The sequence below is a fragment of the Brachyhypopomus gauderio genome, chromosome 12, assembly GCF_052324685.1.
Source record: "Brachyhypopomus gauderio isolate BG-103 chromosome 12, BGAUD_0.2, whole genome shotgun sequence".
Taxonomy (NCBI): Eukaryota; Metazoa; Chordata; class Actinopteri; order Gymnotiformes; family Hypopomidae; genus Brachyhypopomus; species Brachyhypopomus gauderio.
Window position 1 is genome coordinate 18,572,014 of NC_135222.1, and position 17,167 is coordinate 18,589,180.

Here is a 17,167-nt window from a genome sequence, read left to right on the forward strand (position 1 = left end):
AAAAGAAATGTTGGAGGACGTTTGGTTGGAAGACATGAACAGCCCCTGACGTGTGATTTCCTTAACTGGAGATTTTGGCTAGATGATTTTGCTGTTGCAGAAGAAAACAGGAGAATGGTCAAATTTGCACCAGCAAGCATAATGTTTGAATGGTTAATGAATAGAAATATTTTATTTATATAACCAGTGCATTTCTTTTTTTTAATGTACACTGGATTTTGGCCTTCAGGTGGCCACGTTTTCATATGCTTCCGAGTCTCACTGCTGGTTAGTGTGGCCAGTTACTGACGGCTTTTTTTTCTTCTACCAGCTTCAGGTCTTTGTTTTTGTGTATTTCTCTAGATTTTAGTTTGCACCTTGAATTCTGAACCTGGTTTTGACAAACTATGGATAAACCAGTTGTACAATGAAAACCTTGTATGCCACTTTTTCATAAAGGATTATACTTAATAAAATGTCTGCGTACCAAAACGCTTTTGAATAGACGTTTTTTAAACAAGGCATCATGTAAATACTTTTTTTTAATGAACTGGCATATATTGTAGTGAAGTACAGATTTCAGAGTGCAGATGTTTCTCTGCAAACTTTGTACCACACTACAAATGTTTAATATATATATATATATATATATATAATATGGATTTTGAGCTGATTAGGCCTTGGATCTTGGATACTGTGAATATTTAATGACTGTAGCTCCAGAAATGGCTTCAAAGAAAGCAGATGTCATAGAGCTGCCCTGCTGATGGAGAGTTCAGCTTTAAGAGGACCTGAATATTTAAAGCGGAGATCCGAGTTCTGGGTGAGATCTGCACCGTGCAGATGTGAACTCAGCCAGCAGGGTACAACCGGTGATAATTTTCTGAACATTTTAACAGGCCAGCGTAGCTTAGTGGCTGTTTACCAAATGTAAAACTCTTTCATTAAATTTCTAATCGTGGTATCTTGCATTAAACCTTATGTCATTATCATTGAATAAATTCATATGATACACACAGAGTTAAAGTTTTATTTTCAACTTTCATTTTTGCAAACAATACAAGTAACCATTCTCTTAAGTCATCTACAATATAACGACAGAAAATACATGAGTTAAGTGTATTAAACAATTTTGAACATTTTTGCAATGCTATTAGCAGTGATGACTTTAAAAATCACAAATAAAAAGCCACGTTAATGTCATGATGGCCCTCTACCTTCCACTACCCCAAGACTTAAAATGACAAAGTATCAGAGTAGGCATGACATTTATTTAAAAAATGGGATTTTAAATGCCACTTGATTGTGAGCATTTTTAAATGGAAACTAGGTCGATGTCTTCTGTGATGCAATATTTTACAAATGATCCAATCTCTTCAGTCTAGTAGTTTAATCTAACATTATTCCAAGTCTCAACAAGATATTTGGAAGAAGGCTCGAAAATGTTAACAAAGACTTAAGACGGAGTACAGTCATTTAGAGGACACGTGTTGGTAAAGAGAGGAATATTCCTCAGATTCTGGCTCAAGAGGCGCTTGGACTTCCCCACTGATCTAAGAACTGCCAGCCCAGCTCCAATTCTAACCAAAACCGCAGTGGGAGGAAAAGTGGGGCTGATTTCTGATCAGTGAACAGGACCACCACCGCGTCATTCGCTCATGTCCATGTCCTCATCCTGCGGCTCATCTGTGTGGCCGTCCGACTCGCCCCTGCCGGCGCTGTCGGCCCTCGTGCCGCCCGCCGTTGGGGACGGCGCTGCCTCCAAGCTCCTCTCCTGCCCTTCCTCTCTCTCGCTGTCATAGCCCTGTTCCTCTTCATCATAATCCCTGGTCACCTGTGGTGGGAGGGAGGTTGTGTCAGCAGAGTCCATGTTTGGGGCTCGGGAGCTGAGAGAGGACAGGCACGGTACCTTCACGTCGCCCTTCTCGCCGTCCGACTTCCTGTCTCGCTCCTTCTCCTTGTCTTTGCTCCGCTTGCTGGTGGAGCGCTCCCGCTTTTCTCGGTTGCGGTCGTCTTTCCGCTCGCGCTCCCTCTCACGCTCCTTCTTCTTTTCCTTCTTATGCCTAAAAGACAGTCCGGGTCAAAGGGGTCAAAGCGCTAGATTCTGCGTGGCTGATGGGACTTTTGCCATACCTCCTGGGAGAAGGAGATCTAGACAGCCTCCTTTTGGGAGATTTGGACTTCTTCGGTGAGCGGGAGGCGCTGCGGCTCCTCCTGTGGTGTCTGCTGAAGAAGGGGGATAAAAATCACAGCTAAAAGACCCTCGGCTGTTTCATGTCACCACGAGCTGGGGCAGCTTCTGGGTACCTACCGGTTGGCACTGCGCGAACGCCTGGCACTGCTGTAGCTCTTCGGGGGGGTTTTCGAGCGCTTCCTCGCCTTGTCCTCCTTCCTCCGGTCCCTACATGAGGAAAAATGTCAAAAGCAAACTTCTCATTCCGGAGACTGTCAAAACCATGCTTTTTTAGAACAACTAACACTCTTTTCGCTCTGCTCACCTTGATCTGGACCGTCTGGTCCTGTCTTTGGAGTGAGATCTCCTTCTCCTCGGACTCTTCGACCTCCTCCTGCTTCTGGAATGAGACCTCCTCCGTGAGCGGCTCTTCGAACGCCTGCAACGCAGCATGTTTGAACAAATCTAAATCTCCAGCTGTAAGCACAGTTCTGGGTCACACTTGCGTTGCAACCATCTATTTTTTTATTTTTATTTTTAAGGGTTTTCCCCCGACCTGTACTTGGAGCGGGACCTCGATCTCCTCCTCCGGGACCTCGACCTGGACCTCGAATGCTTCCTTTTGTCATCCTTCTTATCTGAAAGAGACAGAAATCATAAAACCCGAATGCAATACATCTATACAAAGTGCACCCGACCTGTAGAAAGACACGCTTGGCCACTCTGCAGTCACAGAGGCCATCCACGATGACGTCATCGTGGACGTAGTGAGGTCAGCACTCACTTCCTGGCTCGATGGCGGCGGAGATCAGAGATTGGGCTTCCCTCACACGCTTCATCGCCTCCTCAATCTCCTTGTTTGACGCGTCTGCCTTAAGTCCAGGGTTCAGGTTTAACCCAGCAGCCAGAGGGTTCAACCTGCAAGCAGAGTGAGCAATGAGCTGCCAAGCACCTGTGCCCTGAACGCACTGATCAGGGCTTAATGATAACCCATTACACGCATCAAATTACCCATTACACGCACATGAATTAATCACAAGTCTGCATTGCATGGAGAGCTTCTAAAACTTACTTGGGATCCATTGATGCCATAAGCTTCATTAGCTGCTCGGCTGACAAAGACTGAAGAGAAAATGCAGACAATCATTGAGTAAATAAGGTGACTATAAAGGGCAGTGTTGGTCAGCAGCTTTGAGGCAGATCTCTGTGTATAACCTGAGGGTTCATATTAGGTCCAGGCATGCCCAACGCTGCCATAGCGTCCATAGCAGGGCCTCCCAGACCACCCAGTGCCACGCCACCAATCTATAGGGAAAGGACATTGAAATGGTGAAGATAAACTAGTTACATGGTCTTTGTTTTCTATATTCATTTTTTGTATTTCTACAGTAGGTGGAAAGCAAAGATTGTGCTGAGCCAAGTAGGACCGGTACTTACAGATGGCATTGGATTGGGTGTGGGGAGAAGCCCGCCTCCTGGCAACAGTCCTGCAACGGCATTGGCTGGAGCTAGCAGTGAGAGAGCTTTAGATTCGTCTGGTATCACTCCTACAGTACGGCAGGCAAAGAAAAAGAAACAAATAAAAAAGGAAAAAAAAAAAAAACAACATGAGTTAGAGAGAGACTTTTATGCATCCACCACAAACAGAACCACAAACTCAAGACAAGACAGTATCTCCAAGTCTACAATTGACTGACATCAATACTCGATTTTCTGAGGTATGTAAGAGATGAGGTCCCTTTACGAAAGCATATTTGCATGATACTATAATAAGTAGGAAAAAAAAAAGTCACTAGACACACTGCCAAGATGGTATCACCTGAACTCGATTTTTTAAGTCATGAACCAAATGTAAGCAAGCACAGGCGGCTGTCCACTGGGGTGTGCTCTCAAGTTTCATTAGATGTTTTATGAACAAGCGACTCACGTCGACGGCTTCGCTATAAAGCACACAAAGACATCAAGATAGACAAAACAGAGTTTATGATTCGGGGGTCAACATCATATGACATTTCATTTCTAATGGGTTGACTTACCCTGAATACAGAAAATAAAAAGTAGCAAATTTTTTTTCATTGGAGTTTTGCTGGTGTCCAAAGTTGGACGATCTGAGCCTACGTATTTATAAAAACTTTGGAGTGTTGTGTTCTAACAGACACACATGTGCAAAAGGTCACGACACCAGGAAAGGTCAGGTGTGCCCTGCCAGCAAAAGCCCACTTAAACGGAAATACAGTTTCCCAAATGCTGGAGAAAAAGCGTGAAATAGCGCAGGTCTCGTGACAAGCACGGAATCCACGGCACGTTGCGGCAAAACTGTAATCAATATTTTACTCCACATAAATCATTTGTCTTCAACGAAGCACATGACAGACAGAGGGAGAGGGAGGGGGAGGGAGACAGAGAGAGAGAGCGAGAGAGAGAGAGACTTGAACAGGACAAGCTGCAGAGGACAAAACTGTTGAGTGGGTTTTTTCTGCTGGTCTGGTTTATAGGACTGGCAGAACCAGGGAAAAGAACTGGAAAACACAACAACAAAAGAACAGAAAACCACTGTTAAAAAAGGCTTTCAGGCTATATTTGAGTCAAGTGGAGAGGATCAACAGAACATTCTAGACTATCACAAACAGTACATTGACCAAGTTGTATCACATCTCATTTTGACGAGGCCACTAAGGGAAGAACTGTGAGGTATACAGATTTTTAAACATGAAAAAGCCCACGGTGACAGTAGATGGAAAGAGTGTCAAACTTAACTGAACAGCACAACTGACTGCGTGTTTGTACACACACATTGCACCCAGGGCTTACAACACTTGCAAGTACAAAATCCATTTATATTAAAATTATACTAAAAACACTGATCCTACCATGCCTTCCTGTTAGCATGCTTTTAAAACAGTAATTTTGTAAAAAAAATAATAAATTAATTAAAATACAAAAACAATTTGTAAAAATGTAAAATTAGTATTTTGAAACTTAAGCGTGCAGCATGTGTAGTATTAATTGATGCACCCAGAGGAGATAGAGTCTCTGGGAGGCATCAATGCACACAGCCACACAGAGGGAATCATTCACGCCAGTCAGCGCATGGGCCGAGTTCTTGGTGCCCTTTACTTTGTCTACAGTCCCCTGATGGTGGCAGAGGAGTACTGTCAGTCACCAGCCGGCTCTGTAATTGCCTTGTCCACTACAAAAGTGAGACACACACATATACACATATGACAAAAAACAAAACAAAAAACTGAACAAAAAAGCCATGAGTAAACCAGGTTTACAGGTACAAGCCCTGTTCATTTGATTGCAATCTTCAGGCCATTTCAGCTCAGGCCCAACCAAATATTTGGTTGTGTACTCACAGTATCAATTAATCCGTTCGGAGAATAGTGGCAATATCCTCACATCCAAGACTGCAAATAGGCTGGTTTGGACTGAATGTCAAAATACCACATACAAATGAATATCCTGTCGTTTTAAAGTTAGGCACAAACCTTCAGCAAAGGGGACGACAATCAAGGCTCTGTCCACGAAGACCGTATTCGTCAGATGCTGGGAAACTCCAACTGATTCAGATTCGAGGAACTTTACAAAACAGACACGTGAAGTCACAGGCAAGGGAGAATCACTGAAAGAAAATATAAAGGCTTTTGCAAGGTGTACATGTTACGTTCGGACACACCTTCTCCAATCAAGCAAGTTTAAATATAGCCTGGATGAAATGTTCCCATGTGTTTGCTTTCCCAAATCCCTGAGGCAGTGTTACAGATACTCTCTGTCTGAGCTCTCTAGATCTGCCGTCAAATGAACGTCAGGATACAAGCTCTGTACATCCTACCTTAACTTCAGTTATGACGTGAAGCCAGATGTTTTTGGACAGGTGAAAAACATCAAAAGAGCAAAACACAAGTTAGCTTTTTTTAGTGTATATAAAATAATTAATCTGTTATACCTCTTAGGTGTGCAGAGGTATACAGGAGTTAAAATATCCAATGTAGAAAAATTTGTAATGTGTATCTAAAAATTGGTGGCTGACAAAACGCTGCATACAGGATTCAGTCAGAAGAAGTTTTGTTAAAAGCCAACATAGAGGCATATACTTTATAACACTATGTAAATGTAAACAGAATTAAAGCTTAAAAAAAACCCTACAGGCCCTATGACTGGAAGGTAAGGAAATGGATGTGTTGTGCCGAATTCAGCAGCCACCCCGTCAGATGCATCCCCTTCAATATAGTTGGGATCAATTCATGTTGACTCCATGGGTTTCATGACCGTAACACCAGTGTTGCCAGAATTAAGAGGGGTGGGTTTTTTGGCAGGTGGTCTGCCAAAAAAAAACATCTCTGTGCAACTTTTTGTCCAAATTTTTGTTGATTGTACTTCATAATAACTTTAGCCATATATACACAAACAGCCGGTTTTACAGATGCAACACCATACAATTAAATATAAAATGTATATGCATGTCAGTTAGAAAATACTGAATTATAATACTCATAATATAACAGACTGAAACAGGTACAGCGTTCACATACAACACAGTATGTGTGGGACAGAACTCCATCCATACAGCCGTACAGCACACGTTCCCCAGATGGAGGTGCATCTCACGGGGGGGGGGGGGGGGTGATGAACTCGGCACAACACCCCGCACATGGACTAAAACAACAAACTCTATACCTCATTATACATGTTCCACTGGCTGAACACCAGTTATAACACTAGTGTGTCAGAGTAAAATCCACATCATTCGCATTGGTGGGTGTTAGTGGGGCATAATAAAAGGTTAAAGCGCCCACCAGGATTCACATTTTGGTGTTTTACCAATGTAATGCAGTAGTAATTGAGATAACCACATACACTCTCCTATGAGTAATGCATCTGATATCTATAATTAACAAATCTAAAGTCGCTTCAGAGTACCTACAGTAAAGACCCCTGCAATAGACAAAGATGATACGGCCGCAACCCCGTCGTCTAATGAACCATTTCGCTTCTTCTAATAAGATGTGAAACGCTATGAACACAAGTTTCCACAAGCTTATCTGTTCTTCTTGCAGTGCAGTAAATAAAAACTATAAAAACTATTTATATTATATAAAAAAACTAAACAAAACACGACGGTTAACGGCAGCTAGCTAGCTTAGCTGAGAGGCCGCTAGCCAGTTAGCTAGCCACAGACGTTAGGAGCACCGTGGGTCCGCTAGCCGGCCAGCTGCGGGTGCGCGCCGCGGTTACTCACTCGGGCGGGAACAGTTTCAGCTCCTCGATGTGGCCCAGGAAGCCGAAGAGCGTCCTCATCTGCTCCGACGTGGTGCCGGGGGACACGTTCGTCACCTGGACCACGTTCGTGCTCGAGTTCATTATCGGGCCCGCTCGTTAGCCAAACCTGCTAGCTAGCTAATTAGCGTTAGCTCGAGGGGGGGGCGGATTATTATTTTTTTCCAAGTAATAAATCGCGCTGCCGACAGGTCAGGTCGTACGCGTTTATTTAAAATGTGCGTCGTGCGCACATTTAGTTCGTTAAACTCAGATTCAGGCAGATTTATGGTCTTGTTTCGAGTACAGGCGATGGTTTAACTGGTTCGCAAATCTCCCCGTTTTCATTACGACCGTTGCAGAAGAACCCAGAGACTCTTAATAAATGTATTTCAAAATAAAATGCTCTTATTGTAAAATATTTAACGTAAAGAGCCGTTTTTGACTATTGGCTTAACGTGTCAATAATATTTGTTTTGTGTTATATTGTATATAACTACATTATGTAACTAGTAATAAACATTGTATATAATCATTAGCTTCAAGTGGACTTTTTTTTTACTTATGTCACTATTCGCTTAGGACTTTTCTTTTGAAATGTAAAAAGTATAACGATATTACCAGGAAGAACATGATAAGAATGGAGTCACAAACAGAGAAGAATGTCCTTTCTCGTGCAGAAAGAAAAGCGCTTGAAAAGGCTAAACTTATTCAAAAAGAGACTCAGAGGAATACGTTTAAACTCGTGAGTGCACGAATTGGTTTTCTTAGCGAAAAAGGGTAAAAAATCCATTGATTAAGGCCAATGTTATAGCCGGCAGAACCCCAGCTATTTATGCTATATACAAGTTGTGTGTTTATAGCACTGGTGTGAGAGCTGCTCACACATTTAAGTAGCTGCTTTAGTTTCTTACTCTATGTGGCTTTTACAATGTAGCTAGCTGTATTCATTCGCTATAGAATTTGACAGAGGTAAAGTGGGTTTTTGAGAGGATGCCTACAACCTTATTTTAAAGAGAGCTTGTCTTGTTTGAATTCATAGCACCGGAGACACGCTTTCAAACCAGATTAAGCATGAAATTAACTTTAAAAGGACACTTCTCAGTAATTACTTACCTCTACCATTGCAATCCAAATCTTGGTGCCGTCCTTGTCATGGGAAACTGGTCCTATTTGGTATTCACGTGCAGAGAAATGTTCATAAACCATTTACGTTACATTATCAACAGGGTTATGCATTCTATTAGATGATAGTTTGTAGCTGACGTGTAGATATAGACCACAGGTGACCACATAAGGTAAGCAGCCTCCCAGGTCTATTTGGTACAAGGCTAAATTAATGACTTAGCCCATACATTTAGACCCCATGGAAATTGTATACATGTCTCTAAATGTAAAAGATATTTTCACCCACTCCTGGGCTACCACTGTCATTGATTTAAGAAAATATATTTTAATAAAGAATGCAATACAACAGTCATCAGTTCACATTACATGCGGAGCTGGTTTAATTAAACCAGACTGTAATTCATTCTAGAACTAGACTTTAACTTTAATGTTTTTAATACAGGTGGACAGAGTCCTAAAAAAATCTGAGTGTGAACGAACGGAGGAGGACTTTGCTCTGCTTCAGAGTCATCAAGACACTGTCCAAGAACTAAATAAACGTGAAATCCGAAGAAATGTACTGAAAAGGAAGCAAGAAGAGGTGGGTCTGGCCACCAACTCTTTAAACCTCCACAGTAGGTGCACATTCAAGATAGCCGACAGGCAGGGTGGACCATCCCCTTCTAGACACATTTCCTGATTGGCTCATAGTGCTGGACTGCATTGAAATGTTTCGCTGTTGATTGTAAAAGCTCAGGGATGTCACCCAGACATTTTATTACAGGCACCATTTCAGTGAAAACCACTTTTGCATGTTCAGAAGGTTTTGTGCCAGCCCAGTCTTCCTAAGGCCCCTGCTTTGACTTCGTCCTGTGCTGCTTTCAGCTCTTCGACGATGCTGAGGATCTGAGGAGCAAAGTCAAACAGCTGGCCGACGCAATGGGCCGAGCACAGCATGCTATCATCTACACTGGGGCCGGCATCAGCACGGTATCGGTGACCTCCGACCTCTTGCGTCTGCTTTCCCATATTCCTACCAGTGAACGTTTGTAACACCTCTTTATGTCTGACAGGCTGCCTCCATCCCAGATTATCGTGGGCCAAACGGTGTGTGGACCCAGTTGCAGAAAGGACGGACTGTCAGGTGAGCCATCCAGCTTACAGTTGTCATCTTCCTATATTCTGTGGACTGAAGACCTTTAACATCACCCACTAATTGTTTCCTGTTTCCCAGGGCATCAGACCTCAGTGACGCAGAGCCAACTCTGACTCACATATGTGTCCGCATGTTGCACAAAATGAAAATGGTCTGTACCATCGTTAATGCTTGAAATGAGTCAAAATAGCCTCAATAGGCCTTGAGAATAAAAACCATAATTGTTCATTTTGCATAGTTATTCATTAGAACTTTCAGAGATTTTTCACTGATCTCTGTCTTGCCTCCATATGTTTCTCTGTAATGTGCATGTAACTCTGTGCCATTTTTATGGGTAGATTCAACATGTCGTGTCCCAGAACTGTGATGGTCTTCACCTGCGTAGTAACCTGCCAAGACACGCCCTCTCTGAGTTGCATGGGAATATGTTCATAGAGGTGATCCTCACTCCCTTACAGTTGTCTGTCACTGATGGAATCATTTGACATTGCACAAAAAACACTTCATGGTGTGTTGCATCCAACACGTCACCATTAAATAATGCGTGGGCGTGTGTAAAATGCCTCTTATCAGTCCGAGGATTTACAGCAACCTGTACCCCACACCATACACACAGGTGTGCACGTCATGCTCTCCAGCGCGGGAGGTTATCCGCCTGTTCGACGTGACGGAGCGCACGGCACTGCACCGGCACGGGACGGGCCGGCGGTGCGCGCACTGCGGGGCCGAGCTGCGGGACACCATCGTGCACTTCGGCGAGCGGGGCACCCTGGAACAGCCTCTCAACTGGAAAGGGGCGGCGGAGGCAGCCCAGAAGGCTGACCTCATCCTGTGCCTCGGATCCAGCCTGAAGGTGGGCAGGCCAGGGTCCACGCCTCCAGACGTTCCTGTTCTCACCTTTTTGCGGGTTTGCTGATTACACGTGTCCTGCTACTGCAGGTCCTGAAGAAGTATGCCTGTCTGTGGTGTATGAAGAAGCCTGTGGCAAAAAGGCCCAAGCTATATATTGTCAACCTACAGGTAAGGACAAACGATTTGCTTTTACAGTAATTGCTGTCTTCTGTAAATGTATGAGGACAAACTAACCTTAGTAGCTCCAAATGGGCACAAATAAAATGTTGATTAAGTTATTTCTTATTTTCCAAGTGGACACCAAAAGATGATTTAGCTACTCTTAAAATCCATGGAAAATGTGATGATGTAATGCGCCTACTGATGGAAGAGTTGGGTGTTGAAATACCAACCTATAACAGGCAAGAAATCAATTTAGATTAGCCTTAAATATTTTTAAATAATGTATATACATACACACACAGCATTTTAAAGTTTATTTACTAACCAATATGTTTTCTAAACAGAATGGATGACCCCATCTTTAGCTTGGCAACACCCCTGAAGCCAGATGAAGTGGACAGTCACAGCCGTAAAACACTAGTGCCCCCTGCTGGATTGGAGGGCTCTGCACCCAATTCTAGGGGTAAAGCTGAAGATAATATGATAGAGGGTGGGTGGTTTGGAAGAGGCTATTCCAAAGCAAAGAAAAAAAGGAAAGCAACATAGTTAATGGTTTCACCTCAGAAATGACCAGTGTTAGGGAGTATTAGAAAAGAGAAAAACAAAGGTTAGCACAAACAAACCTGAGTTTATGTTGCTTTACACCTGAAATTCACAGCTTGCAAATGAAGGTGACTGGACTTACTACTACAATGCAATGAAATGACCTAGATGACCCACAACTAGAAACATAACTTCTCTACGTTGTAAGTAAGCTTTCTGCAGCTGAAAAATAAGCTACTGATGGTTTGGTTAGGTGAATCTATGGTTTAGGATAGTCAAAGATGCACTGAAACTGAGCAAGCAAGACTAAACTTGGTCTTCACTGTAAGGAATCACATTCAGTCATGAATTATAAAGTGGAATAAGCCTTTAAGGGAACAATTGTGCATTAACAGTGGCAGTGGTGTCAGTATTAGCTGTTTGCACCTTATTCTTCTCTCAGGTATTCAACCCAAACAATATGTGCCATTTTTGCAAAGTTGTATAAAACGCATGTAGACTTGGTCATGCTGAAAATATATCTTAACAACAGAATTATAGAATAGATAACTACCAGTTTGTGGTAAACTGACTTATGGAAATTGTTTTGCAGTCATTATAATCAGTGTTGGGGGAGCTAAAGCTGGTCAGTGGTTTACAGATGATTGTTCTTTATATGTATTGTCAAGCTCCAACACACACACACTCATTCAGAAAGCTTTGTGGCTAGCAAATGGGTGTTGAAGAGTATTGTGCGGTGGTCATAACTACCAGCTACTTTCCATTGGATAAAAATAGTTGGCTATGTTAAAACTAGTTTTTACAGACTACTTAGTGACTATCTAAATATGGAAGAAAAAATGTGGACGTGCAGTTAAATGTTAAGTTAAATGAGCTGGCTCCTTGAAACTAAAGAGCCATACATGTTAAAACTATGTTCATGTATTAGTTTTAACAAACTCCAACACTGCTTATAATATTGGTGTTTACATGAGGGATGTTAATGAAAATTAAAATGTTTGAAGTTACTGATTGTTCCACCTCATCTGTGAAAGGATTTTGGTGATCCTCAAAAAATGGAAATTGCATTTAAAAATAATACATGTTAAGCTTACTATGTGTACTTTTACATATCTAAGAGTAATATTTGGTCAGTGAAAGTTTAATCCAGTGATGGTTGGATGGAGGCTACTTCCTAGCGTTTATGCAGATTGAAACAATGCAAATAAATAATGGAGGGTTTAATCACAAGTTTAACTAGACTGAGTAACTGACCAGTACCAGATGGATCCGTCACTGTGGACATTGAAATGAGATGGACGTTTCTGTAGCATGGGAGATTCTTATAGCTCCTTCTGTTGCATCTCTGACTCATTGTGGTCATTTTTCTTTTAGATTAATGTGAGTTAATATAAGTATTTTATAGGTCTTGTATTTCCACAAGCAAAACCTCTTTGATGCTTAAATGTTTACCTTTTTTTTGTGGCCTGAATAAAAATAAATATATTTTACAGAAAGTTTTACTTTAATAAATGCAAGTTACCTCACATACATGAATCAATGTAGTAATAATGCATGTTTTAATAATTCTGTAGACAGTTAACATTTCACATTATTGGTCACCAGTATACGCCATTGTTATGTGGTTATGAATTCAATGACCAGTTAGTACGTTTTAGGAATTTGAGCCCACTCACATCTGCAAGACAGAATTTAAATTAAGTTTGAATTTCAATAGAATTTCTAGAAAGCTACAGTTTTTCACTCCGACTACAAAATGCTTTCATCCAGTCTCCATTCTATTAAGGCATAACGAGGATGTAAAAATGTATATAACAACAATAGCCACTATAATGTCCTGTGATTTGAAACTTTCTTGTTTGGACTTGCTGTCAGTGAAATGTCATAAGTAAAATTTAAATGTAGTGGACAAATCAAACTCTGGAGAGGTGGGTGGGGTTATGCTTGTATCATAACAATTACTATTCTACAAAGTGTTGACTGGAGGGAATCTCATCCAGTTAGGATTTTCTGGACAGCACTGATGACTTCTGGGAAATGTGTGTTTTGAAAATGTCCACGATCTGAATATTTGTGCAGGTCTGCGTTGAGTCCATCAGCTACTTCCTGCTGCTCCTGCCATGGTAGGAAAGGGTCATCTGTTGATCCAAACTGGACTATGTGGTTTGCATTTGCAATAATCTTCTCCCATTCCCATGGCCTGCTGAAATATCCTAAGATAGGCGACAATGACAGAAACTTTAGAATGGGCACCTTAATTTAGAAACAACAAACAAAATGAAGTCTGGTAGATGATACAAAAAGATAAAAGGTCACATGGTCAAAAAAGGCAGCTTAAGTTTGGACCGAAGTGCAGAGTTAAGCTTGTGAGGATATTTGAGTAAGACTTACCACTCGAACGCTCATTCTCATCTCCCAGGTCTGAGGTGTAGGCACTCACAAGCACAATTGCAAGAACCTTGTGTGTCTCAGCATATCTGATGCCCAGGTGTAAGCAAAAGAATCCCATGCTGTTATAACTTGGGGAAACAGCCTAGCTTATTTAGCTTATATAGCTAAATTATTTGCATCAGCCATTTGACCCAGAAGTAGAGCAGAAGCTGTCCTATAACCTTATATATAAAACTATATACACCCTATTAGTTCCTTAAGATGAGCTCATTAAGCCAACATAACGTCAAACAAATGTCCCCCCCCCCCGTTATATTTTTTGCAGGCCAAGTTGTGTTAGACAGTGGGTCTGGAGTCTGTGAGCTCACGTTTTTACTGACCACTGGGTGACCATAATCTATGCAGCTGTGTAAAAACTCCGGTTCCGTACCGCATAGCAGCAGCCGCGCCTGAGCTGTGACCAATGATGACGGTCTCCTCGTCGCATTGAAGGTCTTTCTCCATGAAAGGTAGCCATATGTTTTCCCTGGCGACGACTAAACCATTGCAAAGAAAAGCAAAAACATGCTGTCAACAAATTATAAGTTAGGATGAATATATAAACTAGTAAAACGAAAACAGAAGTGTGTTCACTTGCCCGGGTCTGGCATGTTTTTCAACTGACAGGACACACCAGGAATCTGCAAAGAGGAGCTAGTTTACTACCTGTATGGTTAGAACTGGGTGATTAAATAGTTTCGAGAAATTATTTCACGGTGTTGCGAAAATAACTAAATCACTGTGCATGAAATTGTGTGGGTCTTACAACGTATAATTAGTAGAAACTAGAGGTTTCAGCACTATTGCCGCATGTATTATTCGCATCCACTACTTTCATACCTTATTTATCTGTTTGTTAACCCATCCATACCAGTTGCAGTGTTCAACGTCCCCTGCGCCATTTCCAGGAACAATCACAACTTTCTTGGGGGACATAATTGGATAATTCCTACTGTTGGGGGCTCGAAAATGAAGCAACTCCCACTTACTACAACCTGGACAGCAGCAGAGCCGTTTCACACGAGCATCAGTCAAAACCGAGGCAGACGCCCATACCTCCCCCTGCTGGTGTGGCTGTTTCGAACCTCGTTCGCATATTGTGCAACTTGCATATGCAAAGTTCTCATTATCGCTGGTTTACTTTCACACGTCATTCCATTCGAACCGCGAGTCGATTGCGCAATTTCATACGTCACTTTACGCAGTCGCCGAACCAGCCAGCCAATCAAGCAGCCGCAGCCGCAACGCGTCTACACCTGCAGCGGATGCAGCGGAGGTCCATTAGATGCTGATCCCTGATTTCAGAAGGACCAGCGATTGGTCCTCTGGACTTCCACCGGGCTCGAAAACAGACTTCACACTTGACCAAACGTGCCGAACTCGCGGAGCAAGCGGACCTAGGTCCGGAAAAAGCTCTAATGTAAAAACGTCCTAATATTGGCGTTGAAGCAACCAAACCTAATTTAGGGAAGGAATGTGGACAATGTAGTCCTTACAGAGAACACGCACCGCCTTTAATGCTATTGTATTTGGACATTCCTATACAACCAACGAAGGACAGCCGTTTACATTTGATTTGTCTGGATTAATCTCCCAACATTTATTTCAGGTAGGCTGACTTGCACTTGCGTAGCAGGTTCCTTATGTTTACTGGGCGCGCCAGGCTGTTGATGAAAGCACGTTTAGGTCATACAAGATGATGTATTGGCATGTGTGCAATTCAATCATTATTACCCTGCTTGTAAACCATGTGGGCAAACTGTGTGTTGCTGAAACATGGTAACTACTCGACACTATTCGTGCGTGCGAGTCCCCCGTCAGCAGAATGCTGCAACACTAAACGCGTATAATGAACGAGCGTCGCTGACACTAAATGAAAAGGTAGGCTAAACGGATCGATCAGATACATAAGAAGCCGTTTTCGTGTGGTTGGATCAGTGCTATACCGAACTACTACTTGATTTTAATCACTACTTGCGGTAGCCTACTAGCGGTGATCTAGTATATATGAGGTACCATTTAAAATTATATACATATGCAATAATAATTGCGTTATTCTTACAGGATAAAAAACTATCACGTTGGTGTATTGAACATTTCATCCTGAGTCTTCGACTTTTTGCTTATTCCCACAGGCCTGTACAGCTGAAAGATGACTTGTGTCTTAAGGCTCCTCGGGGTTGTTTACATTGCCCATGTGATGTCTGGGAGCAGCTCAGCCAAAAACGTCAATCCAGATGTGCTCGTGGCAGCCAACTTTGCCATCCACATTCACAATCGCATGAGCAACTACCCCTATGCTTATAAAGTTGTGGACATCTTGTCTGACACTGCTAAGGTGAGAAATGTGAGCTCCCAGATTCTGCGATAAATGTCTGTACTTGTTGGTTTCACAGATTAATTACATTTTATTAGGTTGTAGTACTTAATATGTAATATGTATTACTTATTTGTACTTGTATACTGAATAAGAAAGTGTGTGGTGACAAAGAGGAACACTGCTTAATATATTACTGTATTGTACACACTACTCTTGTGTCAAATGTAGCAGGTAACAACATCTGGTATAAAGTGCACAAAGCAAAAATATATAAATGAATAAAAACCTTTAAAATTCATTTGAAAGTAAAGTCTTATATGATAGCATGTAGCAAATGAATAAATTATGTATTTAAGATTGTTCATTTCTAATAAATGGTAAGCTGTAAACATTTTGGGTGTATACCACTTTCAGCCTTTTCCTCCGGCGCGAATTGAATATGCTATAGAAGCAAAAGTGGCTCAGACAGCTTGCAGAAACAATGGCACAATAAAACCTGAGGACTGCAGTCTGAGGATTAATGCACAGGCAAGAAACGTTTTCCACCATATTGTCTCTTCTCTTATGGAATTACATTATAAAATCATTACATTAAGTATTCATGTTAGCTTAATGTACTGTATTTCAATATTTTCAACCTATGTGCATAAGTTGTGACAGAACAGTGAAATATGGGGTATCTTACAAAAATTATCCTGTACTTGATTTTGTGTTGGCTATGACACAGTTGTAATTAATATTGTGATTTTGTGTTGGCTATGACACAGTTGTAATTAATATTGTGATTTTGTGTTGGCTATGACACAGTTGTAATTAATATTGTGATTTTGTGTTGGCTATGACACAGTTGTAATTAATATTGTGATTTTGTGTTGGCTATGACACAGTTGTAATTAATATTGTGATTTTGTGTTGGCTATGACACAGTTGTAATTAATATTGTGATTTTGTGTTGGCTATGACACAGTTGTAATTAATATTGTGATTTTGTGTTGGCTATGACACAGTTGTAATTAATATTGTGATTTTGTGTTGGCTATGACACAGTTGTAATTAATATTGTGATTTTGTGTTGGCTATGACACAGTTGTAATTAATATTGTGATTTTGTTTTTTTTTTTTTCTTCCTCAGACGATGATCTGCAACTTCGTGGTTTTGGCAGTTCCAGGTAGGAATACGGTACCG

At 41.6% G+C, this 17,167-nt stretch overlaps 3 protein-coding genes across 5 annotated transcripts; 1 reads left to right on the forward strand and 2 right to left on the reverse strand.

Moving 5' to 3' along the window:
• Nucleotides 1-995: 995 nt before the first annotated feature.
• Nucleotides 996-7,800, reverse strand: srsf11 (serine and arginine rich splicing factor 11). 3 transcript variants are annotated; one of them, XM_077023484.1, is made up of 12 exons: nt 7,395-7,800; nt 5,644-5,777; nt 3,590-3,699; nt 3,368-3,457; nt 3,225-3,274; nt 2,937-3,070; nt 2,709-2,790; nt 2,478-2,591; nt 2,291-2,380; nt 2,113-2,202; nt 1,889-2,042; nt 996-1,813 (listed from the first exon to the last, which is right to left on the reverse strand). In XM_077023484.1, exons 1-12 carry the CDS (start codon nt 7,514-7,516, stop codon nt 1,628-1,630), a joined length of 1,356 nt encoding a protein of 451 aa, XP_076879599.1. In that variant the 5' UTR covers nt 7,517-7,800; the 3' UTR covers nt 996-1,627. The 3 variants fall into 3 exon arrangements, with proteins under 3 accessions (XP_076879599.1, XP_076879598.1, XP_076879600.1); XM_077023483.1 differs by having other exon boundaries at nt 2,113-2,205; nt 7,395-7,799; XM_077023485.1 differs by lacking the exons at nt 5,644-5,777; nt 7,395-7,800 and adding an exon at nt 3,972-5,587 and having other exon boundaries at nt 2,113-2,205.
• Nucleotides 7,801-7,999: 199 nt separating this feature from the next.
• Nucleotides 8,000-12,723, forward strand: sirt7 (sirtuin 7). Its single transcript, XM_077023486.1, has 10 exons — nt 8,000-8,156; nt 8,982-9,119; nt 9,404-9,508; nt 9,592-9,662; nt 9,753-9,825; nt 10,013-10,111; nt 10,291-10,527; nt 10,614-10,694; nt 10,821-10,927; nt 11,033-12,723. Exons 1-10 carry the CDS (start codon nt 8,043-8,045, stop codon nt 11,232-11,234), a joined length of 1,227 nt encoding a protein of 408 aa, XP_076879601.1. The 5' UTR covers nt 8,000-8,042; the 3' UTR covers nt 11,235-12,723.
• Nucleotides 12,724-12,802: 79 nt separating this feature from the next.
• On the reverse strand, nt 12,803-14,744 carry rbbp9 (retinoblastoma binding protein 9). The gene is made up of 5 exons (XM_077023487.1): nt 14,502-14,744; nt 14,260-14,302; nt 14,053-14,158; nt 13,623-13,708; nt 12,803-13,444 (listed from the first exon to the last, which is right to left on the reverse strand). The coding sequence occupies exons 1-5, from the start codon at nt 14,595-14,597 to the stop codon at nt 13,224-13,226; spliced, it is 552 nt and encodes a 183-aa protein (XP_076879602.1). The 5' UTR covers nt 14,598-14,744; the 3' UTR covers nt 12,803-13,223.
• Nucleotides 14,745-17,167: the final 2,423 nt, after the last annotated feature.

Bases quoted from the DNA above. Each gene is read 5' to 3' on its own strand.
- srsf11 (XM_077023483.1), bottom strand. From the start codon at position 7,516: ATGAACTCGAGCACGAACGTGGTCCAGGTGACGAACGTGTCCCCCGGC. The intron at 5,778-7,394 runs GTGAGTAACCGC...ATTTTCTTTCAG, and splicing joins CTGAAACTGTTCCCGCCCGA to TGATTCTCCCTTGCCTGTGA. The intron at 2,206-2,290 runs GTAGGTACCCAG...CCCCTTCTTCAG, and splicing joins CGTTCGCGCAGTGCCAACCG to CAGACACCACAGGAGGAGCC.
- sirt7 (XM_077023486.1), top strand. From the start codon at position 8,043: ATGATAAGAATGGAGTCACAAACAGAGAAGAATGTCCTTTCTCGTGCA. The intron at 9,509-9,591 runs GTATCGGTGACC...TATGTCTGACAG, and splicing joins CTGGGGCCGGCATCAGCACG to GCTGCCTCCATCCCAGATTA. The intron at 9,663-9,752 runs GTGAGCCATCCA...CCTGTTTCCCAG, and splicing joins CAGAAAGGACGGACTGTCAG to GGCATCAGACCTCAGTGACG.
- rbbp9 (XM_077023487.1), bottom strand. From the start codon at position 14,597: ATGTCCCCCAAGAAAGTTGTGATTGTTCCTGGAAATGGCGCAGGGGAC. The intron at 14,303-14,501 runs GTATGAAAGTAG...TCCTCTTTGCAG, and splicing joins TTAACAAACAGATAAATAAG to ATTCCTGGTGTGTCCTGTCA. The intron at 13,445-13,622 runs GTAAGTCTTACT...CGCCTATCTTAG, and splicing joins TGAGAATGAGCGTTCGAGTG to GATATTTCAGCAGGCCATGG.